The sequence below is a fragment of the Cyprinus carpio genome, chromosome B18, assembly GCF_018340385.1.
Source record: "Cyprinus carpio isolate SPL01 chromosome B18, ASM1834038v1, whole genome shotgun sequence".
NCBI lineage: Eukaryota > Metazoa > Chordata > Actinopteri > Cypriniformes > Cyprinidae > Cyprinus > Cyprinus carpio.
Genome location: NC_056614.1, coordinates 307,454 through 331,277, shown reverse-complemented (window position 1 = coordinate 331,277; position 23,824 = coordinate 307,454). Strand labels below are relative to the sequence as shown.

General features: G+C 41.6%; 1 protein-coding gene across 1 annotated transcript in view; it reads left to right on the top strand.

Annotated features, from left to right (window-relative positions):
• Window positions 1–23,824, top strand: part of LOC122140318 (reelin-like) — a 68,598-nt gene that overhangs the window by 19,328 nt on the left and 25,446 nt on the right. The window contains exon 2 of the mRNA XM_042743367.1: window positions 8,217–8,324. Coding sequence (XP_042599301.1) covers window positions 8,217–8,324 — 108 coding nt within the window. The remainder of the gene's footprint in view (window positions 1–8,216; window positions 8,325–23,824) is intronic.

The window sequence follows — 23,824 nt, the reverse complement described above, 5'->3', positions numbered from 1 at the left end:
TATCAGTAAGATCGATTCCATGCGATATAATTAAATCTAGCGTATGATTAAAATGATGAGTGGGCCCGGCGACATTTTGCTTTACTCCAAATCAGTTTAATAAGTCAGTAAACTCAAGTCCTAATGCACCATTTGTATTATCAGCGTGAATGTTAAAATCTCCGAAAATTATTGCTTTATCAACGGTAACCAACAGGTCTGAGAGGAAATCTGCAAATTCTTTTAGGAATTCTGTATACGGCCCTGGTGGTCTATACACAGTAGCCAGAGCAAGAGATAATAGATTTCTTTTGCATATATGACAGTGTAACATTAAACAGAAAGTATTTCGAAACATTTAAACCTATAACACACTTTCATCCTAACAATAACAACAACATGTAAGTGCGTTGCAACACCTCCCCCACGACCAGTCTGACGGGGCTCATGTTTATAACAGTAGTTCGGTGGAGTAGACTCATTTAGACCAATATAATAATTTGGTTTTAGCCAGGTTTCAGTCAAGCAGAGTACATCAAAACTATTATCTGTGATCGTTTCATTTACAATAACTGCTTTGGGCGTGAGTGATCTAATGTTTATGAGCCCAAACTTTAGAAATTGTTTTTGTTCATTTATTTTACGTTTTTCTGGTTTAATAACGATAAGATTTTTTCTAGGTCCTACATTAAATTTATATTTTGACCTCACTATTCGGGGAACAGACACAGTCTTAATAGATTGGACAGCGCAAGTACTTCTAACATTTAAGCGGGTAGAACAAAAGCCATCATAGCAGTTATTTGAGAATTGGCTTACTAGTCATATGGAGTGTAGAGTCCTGGAGTTGTTGTCCGAGAGGAGTTCCGCTCTGACTCTGTTGGGTGCAGGTCATCAGCGTGAAAAAGCCGAATGCAGCTCGAATGTGTCCTCACTTGCACTCAAAGGTAGACATACATCCACCATTAAAGCAAGTAACAGTGAGTAAAGCAATTGTAATGTGTGTGAATAGAGTATTAGCAATGCACGCGGGTTTAGCGACAACCACGCTGGCGATGCTAATGGGCTATAAGCTACTAGTGGACTCGGGAAATCAAAATAAAACTAGTGATAAGGCGCTCTGATTGTTTTTGTTGTAGAATACAATAGAGGATATATTCACACGTTATAGAAACGAAAATGATGTTGTATAAAATAGATTTCAATGAATAAAAAATAGACAATAAAGAAATAACGTGACAGAGCTCAAACTAGAGGCATACGGCAGCAACAAACAGGAATTGACGTATGAATGTGTTGGAAGAAACCCAATATCTCTTTATTGTCTTGCTGCAATCTCTATCAAGGCTCCATTATAGGAATATGTTATTGCTCAGTGGTTGATCTTTCTAACCTCAGGAGACGTAGTTGTGATTGTCATGCATTTCTCATTTTAGTCTCAAAAGTGTCTCAGATGTTTCTCCTAAAAATCCATTGGAGAAATAAAAGTAGACACAACTGAGACATGAGAAAGTTCTGAAAGAAAGGAATCCAAAATGACAATGGGAGAGAAATGAGTGACAAACCTTTTGAGATCTCTTGCTGTCTTGCTATTGTCTTGCTGTAATCTCTTGCAAGACACCATTATAAAAATATTTTACTGTTAAGAGGTTGCTGTTGATTTTTTTTATTGCAATGGGGTTTTTCACCTTTAATGGTCAGGACAGTAGGAGTAGTGGCAGGAAACAATTGGACAGGTGAGAATTGAACAGGAAAGTACCTTTAGATGTGATTTGAACACATGTTGTCCGAGGTGCAGGTGTGCTTCATGTCAATGTGCTGCACACAAGGCTGTGGCTCTGACAGAGGTTACTCTACGCTCAGGATACTAAGGGCTGGTTCTCTTATGTCTCGTTGAGACATCAGCTTTATCTTAAGATGTATTTAGTTTTATTTTAGGAGAAACGTTAAACTTTTACTAATATTGTAAATACTAATGTAAGGACGTTGAGGCGGCGTTAGAATCCATGTGCAGTGTTTTAATGAAGTCCACAGCAAACAAATCCAAAACAGCAGACAGTGAATCAGAAACGTGAGGCAGGCAGGGGTACATACACAGATAGGCAGTCCAATCCAGGCAACAAAACAGTGGGCAATCCAAAAGGCAGAAAACAGGGTAACCAGGCAAAGATCATACACAAGAAGGCAAACAATGGCAATGGGAATAACGCTCGCGAAGTAACCGTGGCTAAGGCCATGCTTAAATGTCCACCGAACAGGAAATGACAGGTGAAGCAGAGGGAGCGGCACACAGTCAGTACTCTGGCGAGGGCTCCCTCTGCTGGTGTGGCGTTACAGAATCCCCCCCACGAGCGACTCCAGGCGCTCTGCAAAGACGTCCCCGTGGTCGCGGTGCTGGACGATCGGGTCTGGCTCGATGAAATTCCTCAATCAATGAAGGATCCAGGATGTCGTGGGAGGCTAACCATGATCTCTCCTCTGGTCCATATCCCTCCCAGTCCACCAAGTATTGGAGCTGACCCCCTCTCCGTCTGGAGTCCAACAACTCCTTTCCCGCATATGCCGGGGTTCCATCAATGTCCAGCGGTGGAGGTGGCTCCCGGTTCCTGACGTTGGGGTCAGCATCCGGGTGGAACGGTTTCAGGAGGGAAACATTGAAGGAGGGAGAGATACGATAGTTAACGTGAAGCTCAAGTTCATAAGTGACCGCATTAATCTGTCTTAAGGTCTTGAATGGGTCTACGTACCGTGGGCTGAGCTTCCTGCTAGGCAGCCATAACTTAAGGTCCCGTGTGGAGAGCCAGACCCTTTGTCCAGGCCAATACAGACAACAAAGGCGACGTCGTCAATTAGCTTGAATCTCCTGATTCCTGACAGCTCTTTGCAGATGTACATGAGCGCTGTCCCACACCCTCTCGCTACGGCGAATCCAGTCGTCGACTGCAGGTACTAGTGATGGTTCTCCAGACCACGGGAATATGGGGGGGTTGGTATCCTAGCACGCATTGGAACGGTGTAAGACCAGTGGATGAATGCTTCAATGAGTTTTGCGCGTACTCTACCCATGGAAGGAACTCTGACCACCGATGCTGTTCACGTCCACAGTATGACCTGAGGTATCTGCCAATCTCCTGATTCAGCCTCTCCACTTGCCCATTCGATTGCGGGTGGCAACCTGAAGTTAAACTGACATTAATGTCCAATTGTTTACAGAATGCTTTCCATACCTGGGACGTGAACTGGGTTCCTCGGTCTGAAACAATGTCTTCAGGGATACCGTGGATGGTCATGTGTCCTGGAAAGAGCATCTGCCTTGCTATTTTTACTGCCAGGACGGTAGGTCACGGTGAATTGGAACCTGGTAAAAAACAAGGACCAGCGAGCCTGGCGAGGATTTAGTCCTTTAGCACTTTTGATGTATTCAAGGTTCTTATGATCAGTGATTACCTGGAAGGGGTGAGTGGAACCCTCCAACCAGTGCCTCCATTCTTCAATGGCCGCCTTCATAGCCAGTAGCTCCTTGTTTCCGACATCATAATTATGCTCAGCGTCCATGAGTTTTCTTGAAAAGTAAGCACAGGGAAAAAGCTTGCCTGGTTGTCCGTGGCGTTGGGAGAGCACTGCACCTATTCCGCAGTTGGACGCATCAACTTCCAGCACGAATGGCAAGTTGGGGTCAGGGTGTTTTAGGATTGGTGCAGTGGTAAAGCTGTGCTTGAGGTTAGTGAATGCTTGTATAGCTCAGTCAGTCCATTTTAACTTTGACGGTTTACCCTTCAATAGTGATGTCAGAGGTGCTGCTGTAGTTCCGTATAAAGCGTCGGTAGAAATTGGCAAATCCCAGAAAGCGTTGAAACTCCTTGACTGGGTGGGTTGTGGCCATTCGGTGACTGCCGTGATCTTAGATTTGTCCATCTCCACACCTTGATGGCTGATGTTGTAGCCTAGGAAAGATGTTTGTTGCACATGGAATTCACATTTCTCCGCCTTGACAGAGTTGATTCTCTAACAGCCTGGTAAATACCGTTCTGACATGACCCTTGTGTTCCTCTTCTGACTTGGAATAGATCAAGATATCTATATAAGCCACCACAAATTTGTTCAAGACGTCTCTGAGAATTTCGTTAATGAAGGACTGGAATAACCGCAGGTGCATTGGCCAGCCCATACGGCATAACCTGGTATTCATAGTGCCCCCTAGTGGTCAGAAATACAGTCTTCCATTCATCACTCTCGTTGATTTCTAATGAGGTTATAGGCACTTCTCAAATCTAGTTTGGCATAAATCTTAGCTTCTCTGAGCTGTTCAAGTGCTGCAGGAACTAGTGGTAGTGAATAACGAAACTTGCCTGTGACATTGTTCAAACCTCGATAATCGATGCATGGGCGTAGTCCTCCATCCTTCTTCTCCACAAAGAAAAATCCTGCTGCAGCTTGGGAAGTGAATGGATGGATGAAACCAGAGCTGAGAGCTTCCTCGATGTATGCTTCCATAGCTTGACTTTCTGGACGTGACAGTGGATAGACTTTACTTTTGGGTGGCATGGCATTTGGTAAGAAATCAATGGCGCAATCTCAAGGACGATGAGGTGGCAGTTGAGTGGCTTTGGTTTTGCTGAATACAAGTCATTTTCAGTAGTAATCTCGACAATGGTAGTGAGAGATTTAGCGTTGGTAATGGAGATGTGATCAACACTCACCCGGCTGTTGCCAGCGAAGTCTCTCTGGGCCTTGAGTGGACACACTGTGTTGCGGTGGCCTGCACTACCACAGTAGAAACATAAATTCTGAATGACTCGTCTCGATCTCTCTTCAGATGACAGCCTTGTAACTCCTAGTTGCATGGGCTCGGGACTAGCATGATCATTGGCGTGGCTTGATTCAGACAGCTGGGTAACTTGAGGGATATGCATGACGCTTGTTGACTTGCTTTGAGGGTGGTGAGTACGTATGAGATTATCGATCTTGATGGCTAATGTGACATAATCAGAAAAGGAATGATCCTCACCCTTACAAGCGAGCTCTGCCTGTAACTCCATATTCAAACTGCGACGAAACGTGTCGTTCCAACCACTCTGAGCAGCAATCGTTCTAAACTCAATAGCATGTTCAGCGGCAGATTTGTGGCCTTGAGTTAGTTGCATCAAACGAGTGGAAACATCCTTACCCCCTGCCGGGTATTCAAACACATCTCTGAGTTGTTTTACGAAATATGGATAGGATGTTTGAAACAGATGGTCAGTTTCCCAAACTGCGGCGGCCCACTCGATCGCTTTGCCCGTTAGCAATGACATGAGGAAAGCACACTTATCATCAGAGTCAAAGCTACTCCCTTGATGCATGAAAAAGATCTCAACTTGGCAAATGAAACCTTTACATTGCTCAGCAGAACCGTTGAATTTGTCAGGAAGTGCAAAGTTTACCTTCGTGGGCGTAGGTGCACATGGATTCTAACGCCGCCAATATTTGATTTTTTTTTTCTTTCCTATGGGCTCTCTCAGCTCTTCAGGAGGATTCTGGGTTATTTTTCATTCAGTGTCTCTGGACCACATCTGTGCCATCCTGTTGATTACTACAGACATTCATTTTGTCTCGTTCCTCGGTTTGTACAAATCTATGAGAAGCACGCTTGGAGTAATGCATGCGTTTACTAGGGAAGTGCAAGTGTGCTTGTAATTAAAATTGCAATTAGCTGAGTAGTTAGTGATGGACTTGAGGAACCAATGTAACATCATATTCTGTTTCCATTTGATGCTTTTGATGTGGATTTGCAGACCATTTGTCAAAGTCAAAGCTACTCCCTTGATGCATGAAAAAGATCTCAACTTGGCGAATGAAACCTTTACATTGCTCAGCAGAACCGTTGAACTTGTCAGGAAGTGCAAAGTTTACCTTCGTGGGCGTAGGTGGTGGCAGCGATCGTAGATTCTGAGTGAGGTAGTCATTAGCCGCTTGAGCTTTAGCCAGTTGATCACGGTACTCTTTGAGAATGTCGCTGGACGCTGAGGTGGCGTTAGAATCCATGTGCAGTGTCTTAATGAAATCCACAGCAAACAAATCCAAAACAGCAGACAGTGAATCAGAAACATGAGGCAGGCAGGGGTACATACACAGATAGGCAGTCCAATCCAGGCAACAAAACAGTGGGCAATCCAAAAGGCAGAAAACAGGGTAACAAGGCAAAGATCATACACAAGAAGGCAAACAATGGGAATGGGAATGGGAATGGGACTCAGTAAGGCAGACAGGCTGGCAATACTTCGTGAAGTAACCGTGGCTAAGGCCATGCTTAAATGTCCACCAAACAGGAAATGACAGGTGAAGCAGAGGGAGCGGCACACAGTCAGTACTCGGACGAGGGCTCCCTCTGCTGGCGTGGGAGCATTAAACATATCATATCAAGTAAATAGCATTAAACATATCATAATATCAAGGGTTACTAGTTTAAATGTTTCAATTTATCTTCAATGTCCAGCATTGTATACACCACATTTTCCAAACTCACTAGAAAGGACTTACAAGTGCAAAATGTTTAGAATATGAGCAATACCTTTTTTAACAAATGAAACACTAGTGTACTTTTTTTTTTCTTTGTTTAGTATTAAAATTTTGTCTTGTACAGCCCATGTTTGCATGAATGTAAACATAGGTTATGGTTTCTTCTGTTAAATTACTGTGCAATGAAACACCGTCTTTGACTGAAATGGTGTAGATACAGTAAATGACATAGAAGCTAACCGGAGGGAATAAAAATAAATAAAAAAAGAGATCTCTTTAACATTTTAAATATTTATCCTAGACAGAAATGAGGTTACCTTAAGACTGAATGGAAACTTTTGCTTGAGTCTCCTGCTTCTCAGACATGTCTCCTGAGACAAAAACTCACACTATCACAATGGTCATCTTTAAAGCTTTAGAAGAGATCTCGACAACTTTACACACTGTGATCATATATTTAGCTAGAGACTCTGGTGGTCTCACATTTGTCTTCCCCAAAGTTTCAAACAAGATATCAACAACATCACACAATGTGCTCAGATTTTTGTGATGTTGTGTATCTAATCTAAACTTTTGAGGAAACAAATGTGAGAGATCCAGAGTCTCAAGCTAAGGAGACATATCTGAGCACAGTGTGTGATGTTGTTGAGATCTCTTTTAAAGCTTTAAAGCAGACCGCTGTGAGATTGTTAGAGTTTTTGTCTCAGGAGACAAGTTTGAGAAGCAGGAGACTCAAGTAAAAATCTCCATTCGATCTTGAAGTAACATCATTTCTGTCTAGGAGAAATATTTGATTTTTTTTTTTTCCTATGGGCTCTCTCAGCTCTTCAGGAGGATTCTGGGTTATTTTTCATTCAGTGTCTCTGGACCACATCTGTGCCGTCCTGTTGATTACTACAGACATTCATTTTGTCTCGTTCCTCGGTTTGTACAAATCTATGAGAAGCACGCTTGGAGTAATGCATGCGTTTACTAGGGAAGTGCAAGTGTGCTTGTAATTAAAATTGCAACTAGCTGAGTAGTGAGTGATGGACTTGAGGAACCAATGTAACATCATATTCTGTTTCCATTTGATGCTTTTGATGTGGATTTGCAGACCATTTGTGAGCATGATAGGTGGTGTATCACACTGACAGATTAATGAGCCGATCATGGTGTGATTGAGGCGTTGCCTTCTCCCATGTGACATTACACCTTTTTTCTGTCACTCGCCCAATACTATAGGACCTCAGAGAGAGCACCAAGAGCACTGGGTTTTTGTGATTTTTTAAATTTTTTTCCAAAAGAAGAATAATGTTCAGATTCTGTGACTTATTTGTTCAGTGACCAGCACAAATTATCTCATTGATGATTTGAGTCTCGTTCATTAGCAGCATCCAGTCCAAATAAGTTCTACATTTACTACTAAGTTTGACCAGGGCCACATTTCCCAAAAGCATTGTAAGCTTGAATACATCATAGACCAATTGAAACCAATGGAGCTACAATCAACTTAGGCTTACGATGCTTTTGGGAAATACAGCCCGTTTTCTTCCCATGCACCATGAGCATTTTCCCCTCAAACAATAAGGAAGTAGCCCTTTAAGATGGAAAATCCATTTAACTGTTTTCTTACTTTGAGTACCAAAGCACTTCTCCAAAGGCCTCTCAAGATTAACTTATGGAGTATTTTTTGCTGGATTTTTCTCAGATGTCATCAATCAGTGAATTCTGATCCTCTGTCTCTCCTCTCTGTGCAGTTACAATCTCCACCAGTACCTACTTCGATGGGCTGCTGGTCACCGGTCTCTACACTTCCACTTCTGTCCAGTCATCTCCCATCCCTGCGTCTCCAGCCTTTGGCTTCGGTAAGTCTTGAATGAATCTAAAATAAGATTAAAGGGGTCATATGATGTTGCTAAAAAAGAACATTATTTTGTGAATTTTGTGTAATGAAATGTGTTTATGCAGTTTTAGGTTCAAAAACACATTATTTTCCACATAATGCACATGAGTGATGCGCAGGTCGGTTTTTTTTCCAACCTGTGGGTCCCGCTTTTATGAAATTATTTGGCCCGCCCCAGCCCGCCCTGCACCACTGTGTCTATTTTTTCAACCTGCCCCACACCCGTGAATTAAGGACATCACGCAAGTTACGTTGCTACGTAGGCCTTCGTATTGTAACCTTATCAAAGAACCTAATAAAATATGAAAACAGATATTCCAAATATTTAATATAGGCTAAAGGGAATTTGTGCTCTGATTGGCCACCTATCCAAGGCGTTGTGATTGGCCGAATGTTTCATGCGTCTGACAGAAATGTTACGCCCCTCAACATATACTGTTATGGCGTACGTTATATCGCACCGCGCAAACATAAAACCATGATGTTCTCTGCATTTGTGATCGGAGAAATGACAAACAACAAGTGTTACTCAACACTGCTCAAAATTTGCGTTTGAATCATCAGTGGCAAATCCTTTACATATGTAAACCTACTTACATACCATGAGCCAGAAGCGCCAGACTGTCCTTGCAAAGAGTGAGGAATGACCAGCGGCTTGAGTAAGGAATGGCCCGCGGCTTGAGTGAGCGGCAGCCAGCGGCTATAATGAGGATTGGCCGGCGGATTTGACGAAGGAGTGGCCGGGGGTTGCGGCAACCACATTTGACAACCCCGGGCTGGACTCCGCTTTGTCCACGGTGAGCGCGAAGTTGATGCATTTCCTCAGCGACCAGCACGGATCAGCTCTAGGCATGACAAAGTGGAGATTGTGCTCTTTTGGAAGGCCAAACAAAGTAGTTTCACTTTCACAATGAAACACACAGCTTCTCCATGAAATGACACCGGCGGCAACAGCGAGAATAAAAGGTACGCCTTCTTTCTTTGCGTGAACGTCTGGGCGGCATTATGCAAATCTTCCAACATAGTGACGTAGAGATGTGGGGGCGTGTTAGAACGAGCCGTTTTAGGGGGGCGTGGACAAGTCTTAACTTTTATAAGGAATATCTCTTTGGATTTGAGATTTTAGTCTTTGCAACTTTACAGATCTTCTTTATCCACCAAGAGCTTGTAACACTCCAAAGAGAAAGGAAAAATTGAAATTGCATCATATGACCCCTTTAACAGGAAAATCTAATTATATCAACGGATGCTCATAACCTGGGCTGAGTCCACACGAGTAATCTGGGCAGACATTACAGGGTCTGGAGGAGAGTGAATGTACTGCACATCATGTGCTAGATAAGAGCATAACTGAGGGACTGGAGTAGTGTTTGAGGCTTGTTTAATGATTCTGAAAAGCACTGATATTCTCCTCTATGTGTACTGTATGAGAGCTTGTGTAATGTGGACATCATTGGCTTTTATATTCTTTAAAGTGGGTCTGAAAGATGTTGGAGCGGATACAGAAGATCCAGATACATGCACATAATCCAGACCGTATGGTGAAGGATATTGAGGATGTATTGTTCAACATGGAATATTACTGACACTGCAGTTCCACAGTACATCTCTGAAGAACATTTGTATACTTGTTGAAGAGCTGCGGGATTTTGTTACGGACCGATTATTATTTACCTTAAGAGAATTAATAAAAATAGTGAAGACCTTGCTCTTTCTTATTTATCAGAAATAAGTGTTGTTGATTTTTACTTCCTTTTATTTACACTGAGCTTTTCATTACAAAAACTGCTACATATCTCTTTTAGTGAGAACAGCGCATTAATACACCCAACATTCAATACGTGAGTTTTGATGCTGCTTATGAAATTATGTAATGAACTTATGAATATTAATTAGGTGACGTTGTTAGGTAACCTTCTTGGAACATCTGCCCCATGAAATCTATTACTATTCATAGGCGAAGCATTAAGTGTAGTTGGTGACAATCCAGGTGACTAGCATCAACTTACCAGTGTCTGGCTTTTAGAAGATCAGTTAGCTCCATTAAATAAATGGAATGGCATTTTATGCCAAGTTTAATTAATCTCAGAAGGGAGTGTGTTAATTTAACTCAGCATTGATGTTTCTATAACATTCTAATGAATCCTTGGCAGTTCCATTATGGTCCCGCTTGGGAAAACTGGCTCTCTGTGGAGGTCGTCTCTGTGCCCTCTACAGATTCAATGAGTTACAATGAAACACAGCTTAGAAGTCATGCTGAGAGATGATGCCAGCGCAGATACTGTATCAGAGGCAGTTGTGATGTGGCTTTGATTCTGTGCGCGCACACACACACACACACACACACATTCAAGTGTATTGAATGAGTGATTTCAGACACAGCCCAGTGTGAAAAGTTCAGTCGGCCATAGATAGGTCCTCTTGTAGTTTTTCATCATTATATCTGTTTTCACCTCATCAGTACTGGCTGGTATGGGTCAGTGACGGACAGCAGCATAAACACTCAGAAGCCAGAGCTTTCCCTATCAGATCTTTTTTTTTTCCTCGTCTCAAGAAATATCTGCGTCCACAAAAAACAACAAAACCAACTCTAAATGATGTAGTATACATGCCAGACCAGCATGTGGCACTGTAATTCTGCCACAGAGATACACTAAAAATGGAGAAGAAGACTTGGACTATGCGCATAAACCTTGCGCATGGCATACAAATGAACAATGCATTTATTAATCTGTGTTAATGTTAGTTAATAAAAAGACAATCGTTCAGTGTTTGTTCATGTTTTTGTTGCTGTTACGTGATGTAGCGGTGTCTGACTAGGGGCAAGTCATGGGGTGATGACGTCATCGTTTCAGAAAATATATGGTTCCCTTTCATAGGTCATGTCAATGCTGCAGTGACGACACCGTATGGGAACACCTCTTGGTGTGACAAATGTCTGAAGCCCTGTACCATCCCGCCAGTCCTATTGGCCAAATAGCGCTTGGCACCGCCTTATGCATGCGTAAGCATAGTATACCTGCGTGCTGCGCATTATTTTGATCAAATTTCATTTCCTTCAGAAAAGCTAATTTTCTGTGCCCTAGGAAAGCATCTCGCACTCTCAGCAACAATTATACGAGCAGTGTTCAACTCCTCTTCGCGGATGCGATGAGTCACCGAAAGTGTAAGTAGTCGAGGAACCGGTTTATCACGGGGGGGGGGGGGGGGGGGGGGGGGGGGGGGGGGGGTTGTGTGTGACTCTCATGAAAGGGGCATTGTGTGCCTGGGCAGCGCTTAGGTGCCGCACGAGGATACTCACTGTGACAACCTCCGCCAAAAAGACCACCACACCAGAGTAGCACCCTCATGTGGTTGCCGAGGTGCCGCACGAGGTGATGGTTTGGGGCGACGTGTGCGACCTAGACTATGAGGACAGTGCTGCGCTGGAATGTTCTCCACTTCGCTCGCTCTCCCCCACTCAAGTGCAAGAAGTCAGCAGAAACTTCGTGGAGCCCGTTGCTTTTACAAACGAGGATCTACGGCCCACCCCGGAGGCCTGCAATGCTATGTCCTTCGGCTGCGGGCTGTATTACGACGATGTTTTGTCCACCGCGGCTTTGGACTCAGAGGACGTTCTGGCCGACACATGCAGTTCTCTCCCTCCGAGCGGACAGGAGAAACGTCCCACATCCCACCTCCTTTCGGGTGGGATTCTTCAAAAGAAACCGCAGTGGTGCGACAAGAGATGTCATCTCTGCTGAGAAAAGGGGCTATAGAAGAAGTACACCCGTCTCAGATGGAGTCAGGGTTTTAAAGACGATATTTTGTTGTGCCAAAAAAAGATAGCGGCTTATGACCAATATTGGATTCGTTCTGAATTTGCACTCAGAACGAGCAAATTCAAGATTTTGATGGTAAAATCTATTCTGTCTCAGATTCAACCAAACGACTGGTTTGTCACAATCGATCTGAATGATGCATACTTTCATATTCAGATCATCAAGAGACACAGGAAGTTCCTCAGATTCGCTTTAGAAGGCAAAGCGTATCAATACCGTGTTCTTCCCTTTGGATTAGCCCTGGCTCCACAAACTTTCACAAAATGCATGGACGCAGTTCTGGCCCGGTTGCAGCTCCAGGGCGTTCGTGTGCTAAATTACCTAGACGATTGGCTGGTATTAACACAATCACAGGCTTACGCACAAATCTTCAAAAGAGTGTTTTGATCCCCTCTCAACGGATGACCTTTTTGGAGATAGATCTGGACTCTTGCGCGATGAGGGTATGATTGTCTCCCCCGCGCATTCAGTCTTTCAAGTCATGCCTTCGCCACTTCAAAGCAGGCCGCACAGTGACGGTGAGTTTGTGCCTCAGACTTTTGGGTCTAATGGCAGCAGCGTCCCCTGTAATCCATCTAGGCTTACTTCACATGAGCCCATTTCAATGGTGGATGAAAAGCCAAAGGATTTCACCCCGTTGTGTTCTGACGATAAAGCCCTGGACCTCAGCCGAATTTCTTCGGAAAGGAGTTTGACTAAGGGTCTGTTTTTGCCGTGAGACTGTCACGACAGACGCGTCATTGACAGTTTGGGGGGCTGTTTGTCAAGGATGCCCAGCCCACGGGACTTGGACATAGGCACAGCGAGGGTGACACATAAACATATTGGAGCTGCTAGCGGTCTTTCTAGCTCTCCAATATTTTTCAAGACTGCTTAATCAGGACGGACTACACAACGGTTGTGTCGTATTTGAATCACCAAGAAGGATTACGCTCCCGTCCCCTATGCAGGCTGGCGAGGAACATCCTTCTATGGTCTCAGAACAGATTTCTGTCGATCTGAGTGGTTCATGTCCCCGGACACTTGAACTTCGGAGTGGATTTGCCTTCGAGACAGAGTCTGGAGGAAGGGGAAAAGAGGAATGGAGGTTAAACGTTGAGCTATATATGGCAAACGTTTGGAGAGGCCGAAGTGGACTTATTCGCGTCAAGCACGACTACACATTGCCCGCTATGGTTCTCCCTATCCCCCCCATCACCCCTGGGACTGGACGCTCTAGCCCACGAATGGCCCAGAACCAGTTTGTGTGCTTTTCCTCTGATTCGGCTAATTCCAGTGGAGCAGAATACGTTTGGACAGAGTGGAACAGCTATTGTTGGTAGTTCCGTGGTGGCCCACTGGAGCCCTAGCCGTGGTTTGCGGAACTGATCAGTCTGTTAGCGGGCTTTCCGTGGGAGATTCCCCTCAGACAGGACTTGCTGTCGCAAGCACAGGGAATGATCTGGCACCCACGGCCAGGTCTATGGAGGCTGTGGGCGTGGCCTTTGAGCGGAGTGAGTCAATATGTCCCGGTCTTTCAGCAGAGGCAACAGAGACTATAATTAATTCTAGGGCAGTTTCTACGAGACGTTTATATGCCTTCAAATGGAAACTGTTTACTACCTGGTGTAGACTGTAATATGGATCCAGCTTACTGCCCCATCACTTCAGTACTGGAGTTTCTTCAAGACCATTTTCATGGGGAGTAACACCAGCCACTCTTAAAGTATATGTGGCAGCCATATCAGCTAACCATGCATACGTAGATGGCTATTCAGTGGGCCATCATCCCCTGGTCTCTTGATTTATGCAGGGTTCTTTACGGCTGCGGTCTTTCCACCCTACACGAGTTCCATCATGGGATCTGTCCATTGTATTACGAGGGTTATCAGGACATCCGTTTGAGCCCTTGGAAACTGTGACTGAAAAAATCCTGTTAGCTACTGTTAGCTTTATCCTGTTAGAGTTGGGATTTACAAGCTCTTTCTATTTCACCTTTGTGCATGGACTTTGCACCAGGATTTGTGAAAGTTTTGCTGCGACCAAGGCCTGACTATGTTCCTAAAGTCACTTAAAATCCTTTTCACTTACAGCAGGTGGTCTTGGAGGCTTTTTCCCCCATGGAGGCGGGGTTAGAAGATAGAAGCCTAGAAGCCTTTGTCCTGTGAGGGCGCTGAAGATCTATGTTGATCGTACAGCCCGATGGCATAAGTCCGACCAGCTGTTCATTTGTTTTGGGAGTAAAAATAAAGGTTGTGCTGTCACAAAGCAGCGCGTGTCCCATTGGATGGTGGAGGCTATATGGGCGTGTGGGCTTGCTTCGCCCTTAGGAATTTGAGCTCATTTCATGAGGGCGGTGGCTACATCGCAAGCCTTCCTTAGTGGATCTTCTATGGATGACATATGTGTTGCGGCAGGATGGTCCTCACCGAGCTATGGATGTGAGGACGGCTCCTCGCTCCCGGGTTCTTTCCCCTTGAGCAGATGCTTTCCTCGGATCCCAGCTATCTCAGGTACGTCAGGCGTGTAAGGCGGTGCCAAAGGCTATTTGGCCAATAGGACTGGCGGGATGGTACAGGGCTTCAGACATTCGTCACACCAAGAGGTGTTCCCATACGGTGACGTCACCACAACATCTCGTTCCCTATTGGTTACTTACGTAACCAAGATGATTCATTGTCCACAAGAAACCACAAGGGCGGCGTTTTCAAATGTATCCACTCTGGGACCTGGTTTCAAAAAATATCGGTTTCACTCTCCCAAAATGCCGGATCCATGTGGACGAAATTTATGCATATACAGCGAAACGCATCTCCGTGTGGAAGGGGCCTCATTCACTGGGATGCAGATCATTAAGGTCCTAACACCATTATCAACACATTTCATCTCCACCCGAGCCACTGAAATCACAAAAGACCCTGAACACTGAGGGGAAAAAAGTATTATTTAACTGTTATCCAGCATAAACAATGTGTCTCATTCAGTAATCATCCACAATCTCGTGTAAGCAGGCGTAAACTGCCTCTTTACTATGTAAATTAAAACGTTGACATTCGTTTCCATGCAAACACGCCCCTTTCTATGTAAATTAGGCTCATTACAGATTGGGCTTTATTCATAAAATTCCATGCCATTTGTTCAGAGCGGATAACATCACGCTATTACCGCCAGACATGCAGGATTGTTTTTCAAACAGAGTGTGTGCTCGTACCTTTGCTCAGTTTTACAGTTTCTATTTCATTGGGTCAAATGCTGGATTTATGATGAGGACACAGTGACACTAACTTTGGTATATGTCAGATGGAAGAGAGCTTGGACAAATGTTAAGAACAATAGAAATGCAGACAGTGGAAAACTTGTTTTATCATTCTCAAAGGAAATGAAAATAATGCGTTTCTGAGACAGTGTGCAGAGCTGGGTAGATTACTTACAAATTGTAGTCCATTACTGATTACAGATTACACAGTGAGAATTAGTTAGTAACATAATCTAGGTTACTTGTTTTAGGTAATGTATTCTGACTACTTTTTAGATTACTTTTATCTAACTTACTATGAAACGTACTATACTGATATTAAAAAAAAGCAAAGAGAAAGAAGATATATTCCTTTTTTTCAACACCAGGTCTTTCCAAACTGGCCTAAAGGGATACTCCACCCCAAAATGAAAATTTTGTCATTAATCACTTAACCCCATGTCGTTCCAAACCCATAAAAGCTTCGTTCATCTTCGGAACACAGTTTAAGATATTTTGGATGAAAACCAGGAGGCCTGTGACTGTCCCATAGACTGCCAAGTAACTTACACTTACACAAAAATAGCAACTTTATTCAACAATTTGTTGTGATGTGGAGAGACACAGAGGAGACAAATTGTTGAATAAAGTCACTATTTTTGTTTTCTTTGCGTACAAAAAGTATTGTCGTCGCTTCATAACATTACGGTTAAACCACTGATGGTAGATGGACTATTCTGATGATGCTTTTCAGAGTTTTACGGGTTTGGAACAACATGGAGGTAAGCGATTAATGACAAAAGTTTAATTTTGTGGTGGAGTATCCCTTTAATGCAAAAACTGCAGTGGGTTTGTGAGTTGATAAAAAGATAAATCATATGTGATGTTACATGACATTTACACGACTATTCCACAACGTAAATATAGTCAAATGATAGCTAAATGGAATGAATAAAGTAGGACAGTACAATTTTAAAGTGAAAAGAGAGAATTGGGAGAATCAATAAATTAGGAATGATTTACTACATATTGTGAGTAATATGTAATCATGTAATCCATAAAAAGTAACCGTAATCTGATTATGAGCATTATCAACTGTAATAAACTGTAATTACGAGTTCTTGATTTCTGATCGTGTAATCCAGATGTAATCAGTTCCTGCCAGTATGTTGTTTTTGTTCATGTGAGGTGTGCTCAATCTGTAGTCGTTTAGCCGTACTGTACTGTAAGTGAGAGATCACTGCTGGATTGTTGTGTTTGTGTGCATTAAAAACATGTCAAGCAGCAGTGATTTAGATCTCACAAAGGTTTCGACTTCTTTAAAACAAAGCGGACCCAGAGTGTGTGTGTCTGCAAAATGTGTTCAAATGAAAACAAAACATTTTAATAATGGTTCATTAATTGCAAGTGAACCTAAATGTTAACAAATAACTGACTAGATTAAATTGATCTTCACACCCAAATTAATGCTAAATGTGAACAGTCTTAAGTTTCAGATTGAATTACACACTGCAGCTTCTTTGCCAGAAGTCTAATGTCATTATCACCATCTGTTCCCAAAGGGTTCTGAAAGGGTGAATATCGCACCCAGTGAAAAGAAACAAAAGAATTAAAAATAAAAAATTTAATGGAATGGATGAAGTGAAGGAGAAAAAATAGTAAAACAGAGAGTTTTTGTGAAGCAGGAATGGGTGCCATTTCCTGTATTTACTCTCTCTGCTTTCATTTGCATGCTGCTTTATGCCATCATTCTTGGTTCACATTGTGTGTGTGTGTGTGTGTGTGTGTGTGTGTGTGTGTGTGTGTGTGTGTGTGTGAGTGTGTGTGTGCTCTCATGCTCTCATGGGGTTGAAGAGCTGTCAGTCCCTGAGAGACTTCAAAAGCTCAGCAGCTCTGTGATCAGTCTGCTCTTTGACTCCTCTGACAGGCCCTCAACTACACACACACACACACACACACACACACACACACACACACACTCATGAACATTTTACACATGCACCACTGTAACTCAGTGCTGTAAAACACATATAGTCTGTAGACACTCATAGCCATTAGTACTGCCGTTATCTGAAACATGCTGTAATTAATTTATTTCTTCAAGTAACACATAAAGTCAGGGATCAGCTGGGAGTAGCAAAAGTACTCTATATCTGCTGTGTATCTGATTTCCACTGTATTTTATACAAATAATAGGCTATATATATGCAGGGCAATTAAGTGACACTATAACTATATGTAACAGAGGAGCAGATATTAAATGTATTTCTGTTCCAAAGTGTTTTTATTGAATATTTTGTCAAACATGAGACAAATAATACAGTAAGACATCTTTTTCATTTTTTAGATAACATCAGTATTAACCTCCGGGCTAAAAGCATAGAAAAAGAGATCAGATTTTTCTTACTTTGATTAAAACATAAGGATCGTGGTATGATACCAAATATTGAAATTATGGCCTCAGACTCTATACATGTCTTTAATGTATCAGAGAGAAATTTAAAGGGTCCTATTATGCTCTTTTACAAAGTCTTGATTTTGGTTTGGGGGTGTACTAGAACAGGCTCTCATACTAGGTTGTTCGAAAAAAAAAAACATTATTTTTTACTTATTTTACATTATTAACACCTCTCTCCCCAGTCTGACATGAACGGCTTGAATAGCTCCTGTATTAAATGAAGGGCCGCCTTCTGAAATATGAAATGTGCTGTGATTGGTTAGCTGGGCCAGTGTGTGCTGTGATTGGCTCCACTCGAAGCCTGCTCGGGAAATGTCACGCCCCTTAAAATAGCCGCCTGCCAGCTTCAGTGTAAATATGGTGTCAAAATCAAATCAATTTGAGCGTGATTTAAACCCGGATGATTGTAACCACTCTAAGCTTGTCTGCTGTAACATTTGTTGCCTTCTCTAGTGCAGCTAACCAGGTCTCGTCCCATTCGTCCATTTTTGTGATGTCACAAATCCCGGAAAATATGTGTTGTAGTCCAAAAGAGTTGTTCGTTGTAGTTTTTGAAAAGTGATTTCTGTTAAATAAAAGATCTCCTTTTGAATCGGACTTCGAGCTTTGTAACTTTGCAGATCTTTTTCATGCTCAAACAGCAACATTACAGACTAACTTAAGTTGAAAAAGTGAAAAAGTATAATAGGACCCCTTTAAATACCAACTGCCAGAAGTCTTTTAATTTTGGACAAAGCCAAAACATGTGAGAAAGCGTAGCTGGCTCCATTTCACACCTACCACAGTTAGGGTTTAAATTTGGTTTGAATTTGGATAATTTCACTTTGGACCAATGCAGTCTGTGAACGATTTTAAATTTAATTACACTATGTTTTAGACAAATTGAAGATGAATAAATATTATATAAGACAGACTGCCACATGTCTTCCGAGAATTCTATATCTAATTCCACCTCCCATATACTTCCAGGTTATGAAAATTGATTACAGAATAAATTTTACCAATGGCTCCTTTGGAATATGGACTCAGGTCCATAATAGACTCAAGAAGGGAACAGGGAGGCAATGAAGGATAGTGGCTCAATGAGGAAGACACAAAGCTACGAAGCTGAAGAAATAAAAAAAAATTCGAACTTAATTTTCACTTGACTGAATATGCAAAGTCTCCATCAATAAACATATCTCTTAGTGTCCTAAGACCTTTCACAGACCAAATATTAAAGGTTTCTTGCTATGGGAGCGGAGACTGATAATTCCTTAAGTGCAAAACTTCTTCTAAATTGTGTCCATTTTTTGAATGAGTGTTCATCAACTGGATTTGAAGAAAACTTAAATATTGGTTTGGGTGGTGGGAGTTGTGAGCAGAGCAGGGAGTGAAGAGAGGCCAGTCAACATGACATCTTTTCAAAAGATTACCAATTGGGACCACTATTATTTGATGAATTAACTCAATATAACATTGCATGGATATTAGCTGCCCAGTAGTAATACTGAATGTTGGGTAAAGACAGAATGATGCTATTAATTTGTCTAATAGTGAGAAAAGAGATTTTGTCAAAAAATATAGGTATGCATTGGAAAAGGTATAGGAATCTGGGTAGAATATAAATTTTTACAGTATTTATTCTCCCTCCTAATGATAATCGTAATGGGCTCCAACGTTCAAAGTCTTTTTTAATGCAATCCATCAGTGGGGATTTGCTTTGTACAAATATTTGTACTTTTTAGTAACCAATATACCTACAGTAGGTATAGGAATTTATCTTTAGTTAATTTAAATGCTAAAGAGCTAAAGATAATCTGTCTAGTAGCAGTTGATAGGCATAAACTCACTTTTCTGCATATTTGTTTTGTTGCAGAATCTTTAATGATTCAGATATATACAGAAGGGTGTCATCTGCATAAAGAGTTCGGAATTTTACATTTATATTAACATCATTCCGTATTGCAATGTCTAGGGGCTGAATTACCAATGCAAATAACAAGGGACATATGGGACAGCCCTGTCTGGTCCCACGTTCTAGTGAAAAGAAGGGTGAGAGATTATTATTTGTGTGAATTGCTGAAAAGGTGAAGAGTATAAAATTCAGAGCCATGATATAAACTTTGTCCGAATCCAAATTTTTAGAGGTTATAGAAGAGGTAGTCCCACTCCACCTGATCAAATGCCTTCTCAGCATCGAGTGATAGAGGCACCCTTGGAGTATCGATGGAGTGGGATGATGGAGGATGTTTTTGAAAGTCTGCGTATATTATAACATGAGCAGCGATTTTTAATGAACCCTGTCTGGTCCTCAGATACTAATGAAGGTAATACTGTTTCCAGTGGTGTGCTAATATTTTGGCAAATATTTTGCTGTCAACATTTAGCAATGAAATCGGCCGATATGAGCTGCATTTTGATACGTTTTTATCCTTCTTATATTATCGTTGAGAGATATAATTGCTTGTCTCATAGTCTCTGGCAACGAGCCAGAAGTGGAGGATTCGTCATGGACAGAAAGTAAAATAGGGGCAAGATCAGCAGAATTTTTTTTTTTTTAAGAATTCATATGGAAAGCCGTCTGGCCCAAATGTATTTCTAACTGTAATTCATGAATGTGTGTATTCAATTATACTCCTCGATGCAGTTGTGTCTATGAAAAGTAATGTAGTTGTGCAGTTTTGTTTATGGTGGCCGGGAGAGCACATCACACTGCAACTTTCTCGTAGCTTCGTTTAATTATGGTTGATGTCACATGGACTATTTTGTTAATGTTGTTGGTACCTTTCTGAGCCTTGATCATGGTAGGACCCTTGCTGTCTATGGAGGGTCAGAAAGCTCTTGGATCAATGACAGAATTCTAATTTCTGAGCTGCCCGAGAAAATGTTAATTTACATTTCATTAAAAGCTTTGGTACACGTCCCATGCGTTCCCCACATATTCTACGCCCATGGTTCAGTGTGTCCTGCGCTTAGGAGCAAATTATTGATTACATTTTATAATTATAGTACTGTTTGGATTTCAAAAGATATTTATTCATTTTTGCTGTTCTACTGCATCTGTCAGTGTTGTGCTCTTGCTACAGATTCTCATGAAATCAATCTTTTCAGTATTGATATAAAATACTAATGATACACTCAACAGGTATTTTTACATCATTGCTCACTGGTTTTTGTGGTGCATTGTGGGATCCAGGGATAGAATGATTACTGGTTTGACGATAAATCATGATAAAATTCCCCATGGGTTAATATTACCATTTGATATTTTAATTATCACTAAAACATATTTGATTACTGCAGTTTTTCAAAAGAATACGGCAAAGTTTCAAAAGAATATGTGAATGAATTAATTAAACGAATGTACCTCTGAAGATTCTGGCTGTCTTCAGAAAAGATCTGATGGCATTTTGCTTTCATCTTCACTCCATGTAGTACCTAATAAAGTAGTGTTTTAATTGCAATGCTCCTTTGTGCACAGAAGTTACAGGAAACAGCTGTAATTCTGCTGCTCCATCAGCACCACCTGCTGTCAGGGAGTGGATTTACAGAGACTTGCATTACATTCAGTCTGTGTGCAGTTTCTGCCTGGACAGAAAACAGACCAAATCTGCATGCTCTGCTGTAAATTCTGACCAGTTGATGAAAAACAAGCTTATGTGGATTCTACACATTTAAACCATTCAGATAAGTTATCTAGAATTATTTATGGAGCAGATAAAATACATTTAATAATTTTTATTCAGTTATCATTTTGACTTAACCCTTTTCTTTATTTACAATCTGAAATGTGAGGTTTGCTATTTTATGAAACTTTTTCAAAGCTTTATTGGGACATTTCGTACATGCTATTAAACTGTTGCCTGTCATGTTGCCATTTAAAATCCGGACATCATTAGTAATGTTATTGTTTTAATGTTTATGCCAGGTGTGTCAAGCTCTGAAGCCCTGCAGAGTTTAGTTCCAACTGTGCTCCAACACACAAACCATGTAGTTTTCAAATAAACCTAAATGACATGATTAGCTGGATCAGGTGTGTTTTATTAGGGTTTCATCTCAATTTTGCTATTCTCCAGGAACTGAGGCCCTGTCCACACGAACGCGGTTATTTTTAAAACAGCAGCTTTTTCTATGACATTCGTCCACACGCAAATGCAGCACCAGGTCACTGAAACCAAACATTTTTGAAAACGCCTGCCAAGGTGAAGATTTTCAGAAACTCTGGTTGCAGTTTTATAGTGTGACGTCGGAGCCTGCGCTGTTATCTCAGCCTACTGGAAACTTTTTCAGGCTTCTGATTGGCCAACATGGCTTTACGGTTGAGATTATATCGCCACCTATTGGTTTGGCATACTCTTGACAGTGCGTCATAGTATGTGTTTGCGTTTTCATGTGGACGGAGATTTTTTTTAAATGGAAGAAGGAAAAAATACCCAGGTAGATGTCGACATGGCCTGAGTTCGACACCCCTGGTTTATGCAAATGAAAAGTCACTTTATTTGTTGTTTGTTAAATTTTAAATATAAAACTTGGGGAAATTATTTATGTTTCAGTACTTTTTGAACATGTCCAGCATTTTAACAATACCGTGATTATACAGATAACCGTGATAATTATAATAATTCACTATAATCATGATAAGCAATTTTCTTACCTCTATTTTCTTATCCCTAGAGGGATCTTTAGGAAGTGAATGTTCCAGTGCTCGTGAAGGATTTTGTGATTGAGACAGTGATCTACTGAACTAGGATCTGATTGAGACCCAGCCGCTGTTAATCAGTGTAGATCCAGACCTTCCATTCATCACAGTGCACTGACAATACACACATCACTCTTCCTCCTCTTGTTTTTTTATGTTGTGAAGACCTACATGTTTTCTAGGATGCACTTTCACTTTCTGATCAATTTTTAAATTTCCTCTGAGGATAACAGAAGAAGAGCCTTTGAGAAAGGCTCCAAATGGACGAGGAATGAGGTGCACTTTCCCAAGCTTTAAATGGCTTGGTTGAAAGCAAAACTGTCCAAAAATTTCTGCTTCTAAAAGCCCATCCGTTGCGAGCTTCCCATCCTGTCATCCCATTTATATAAGGCATCCATGAGGGCACTAGTGACCCAAATATTGTTGGAAAAAAAGACGTTTTTCACTTATTGGCAACATGGCCCTGATGTGTTAATTGCATGTTTCCGGCTGCTGGCACGCAGCTGTCCCGGAGGTGAAGCGCTTCAGACGCGAGGCGTTCTCCAGGCCTGGCCCTGTCCCACCTGTCTCAGCCACTCGTGTCTCCGACACGTCTCCGCCAGCCACGCCGCTCCTGTTTGTTTGCAGCCTCCAAAGGGAACGTTGCATCGCAGCCGTTGCAAATTAGCACAAGTCAAGTCAGATTAATTAATTTCTAGCTCACATGATTAGCCCAGGAGTCACGTCAAATTAAACTTCAAATTAGTGCTAATGCCTCACAGGAGAGGCAAAAGAGTTTCAGCTGCGTCCATGACAGAACAGGTCCTCTGGCACTGCGGCTGACTTTTGACATTGCTCCTGTCTTTCATCTCAACTTTTTTCTGATCGCGATTCCTTCTGAAAGTCACTGAAACGGCTGTTCAGAGCTGAAGCGAGCAGAAAACAGTGAGAGACATGAATCTGATAAAGAAGCATTGCCAGTGCTGGGTAGTTACAAGTAATCTGGATTATGTAATCAGATTCCAAAAATTAAGTACTTGTAATTGCATTAAATTACATTTTAAAATACTCACACTCATTTTTTTATTGATTACTTGATTACATATATTCATACAACATCGCAATAAATCTTTTTTATTGTTTTAATCTTTTAAATTTTACTTTCTAAAATGCCTACATGTCATCCAGGTAAACACAATATTTTATTTTTAGTAAGTGATTTATTTTAATTTTACATTTTTATGACTTAATTAATTATTAGCTTTTCATTAAACTCACAAAGCCCCTGCTGTTCCTTCATAAACCCCAG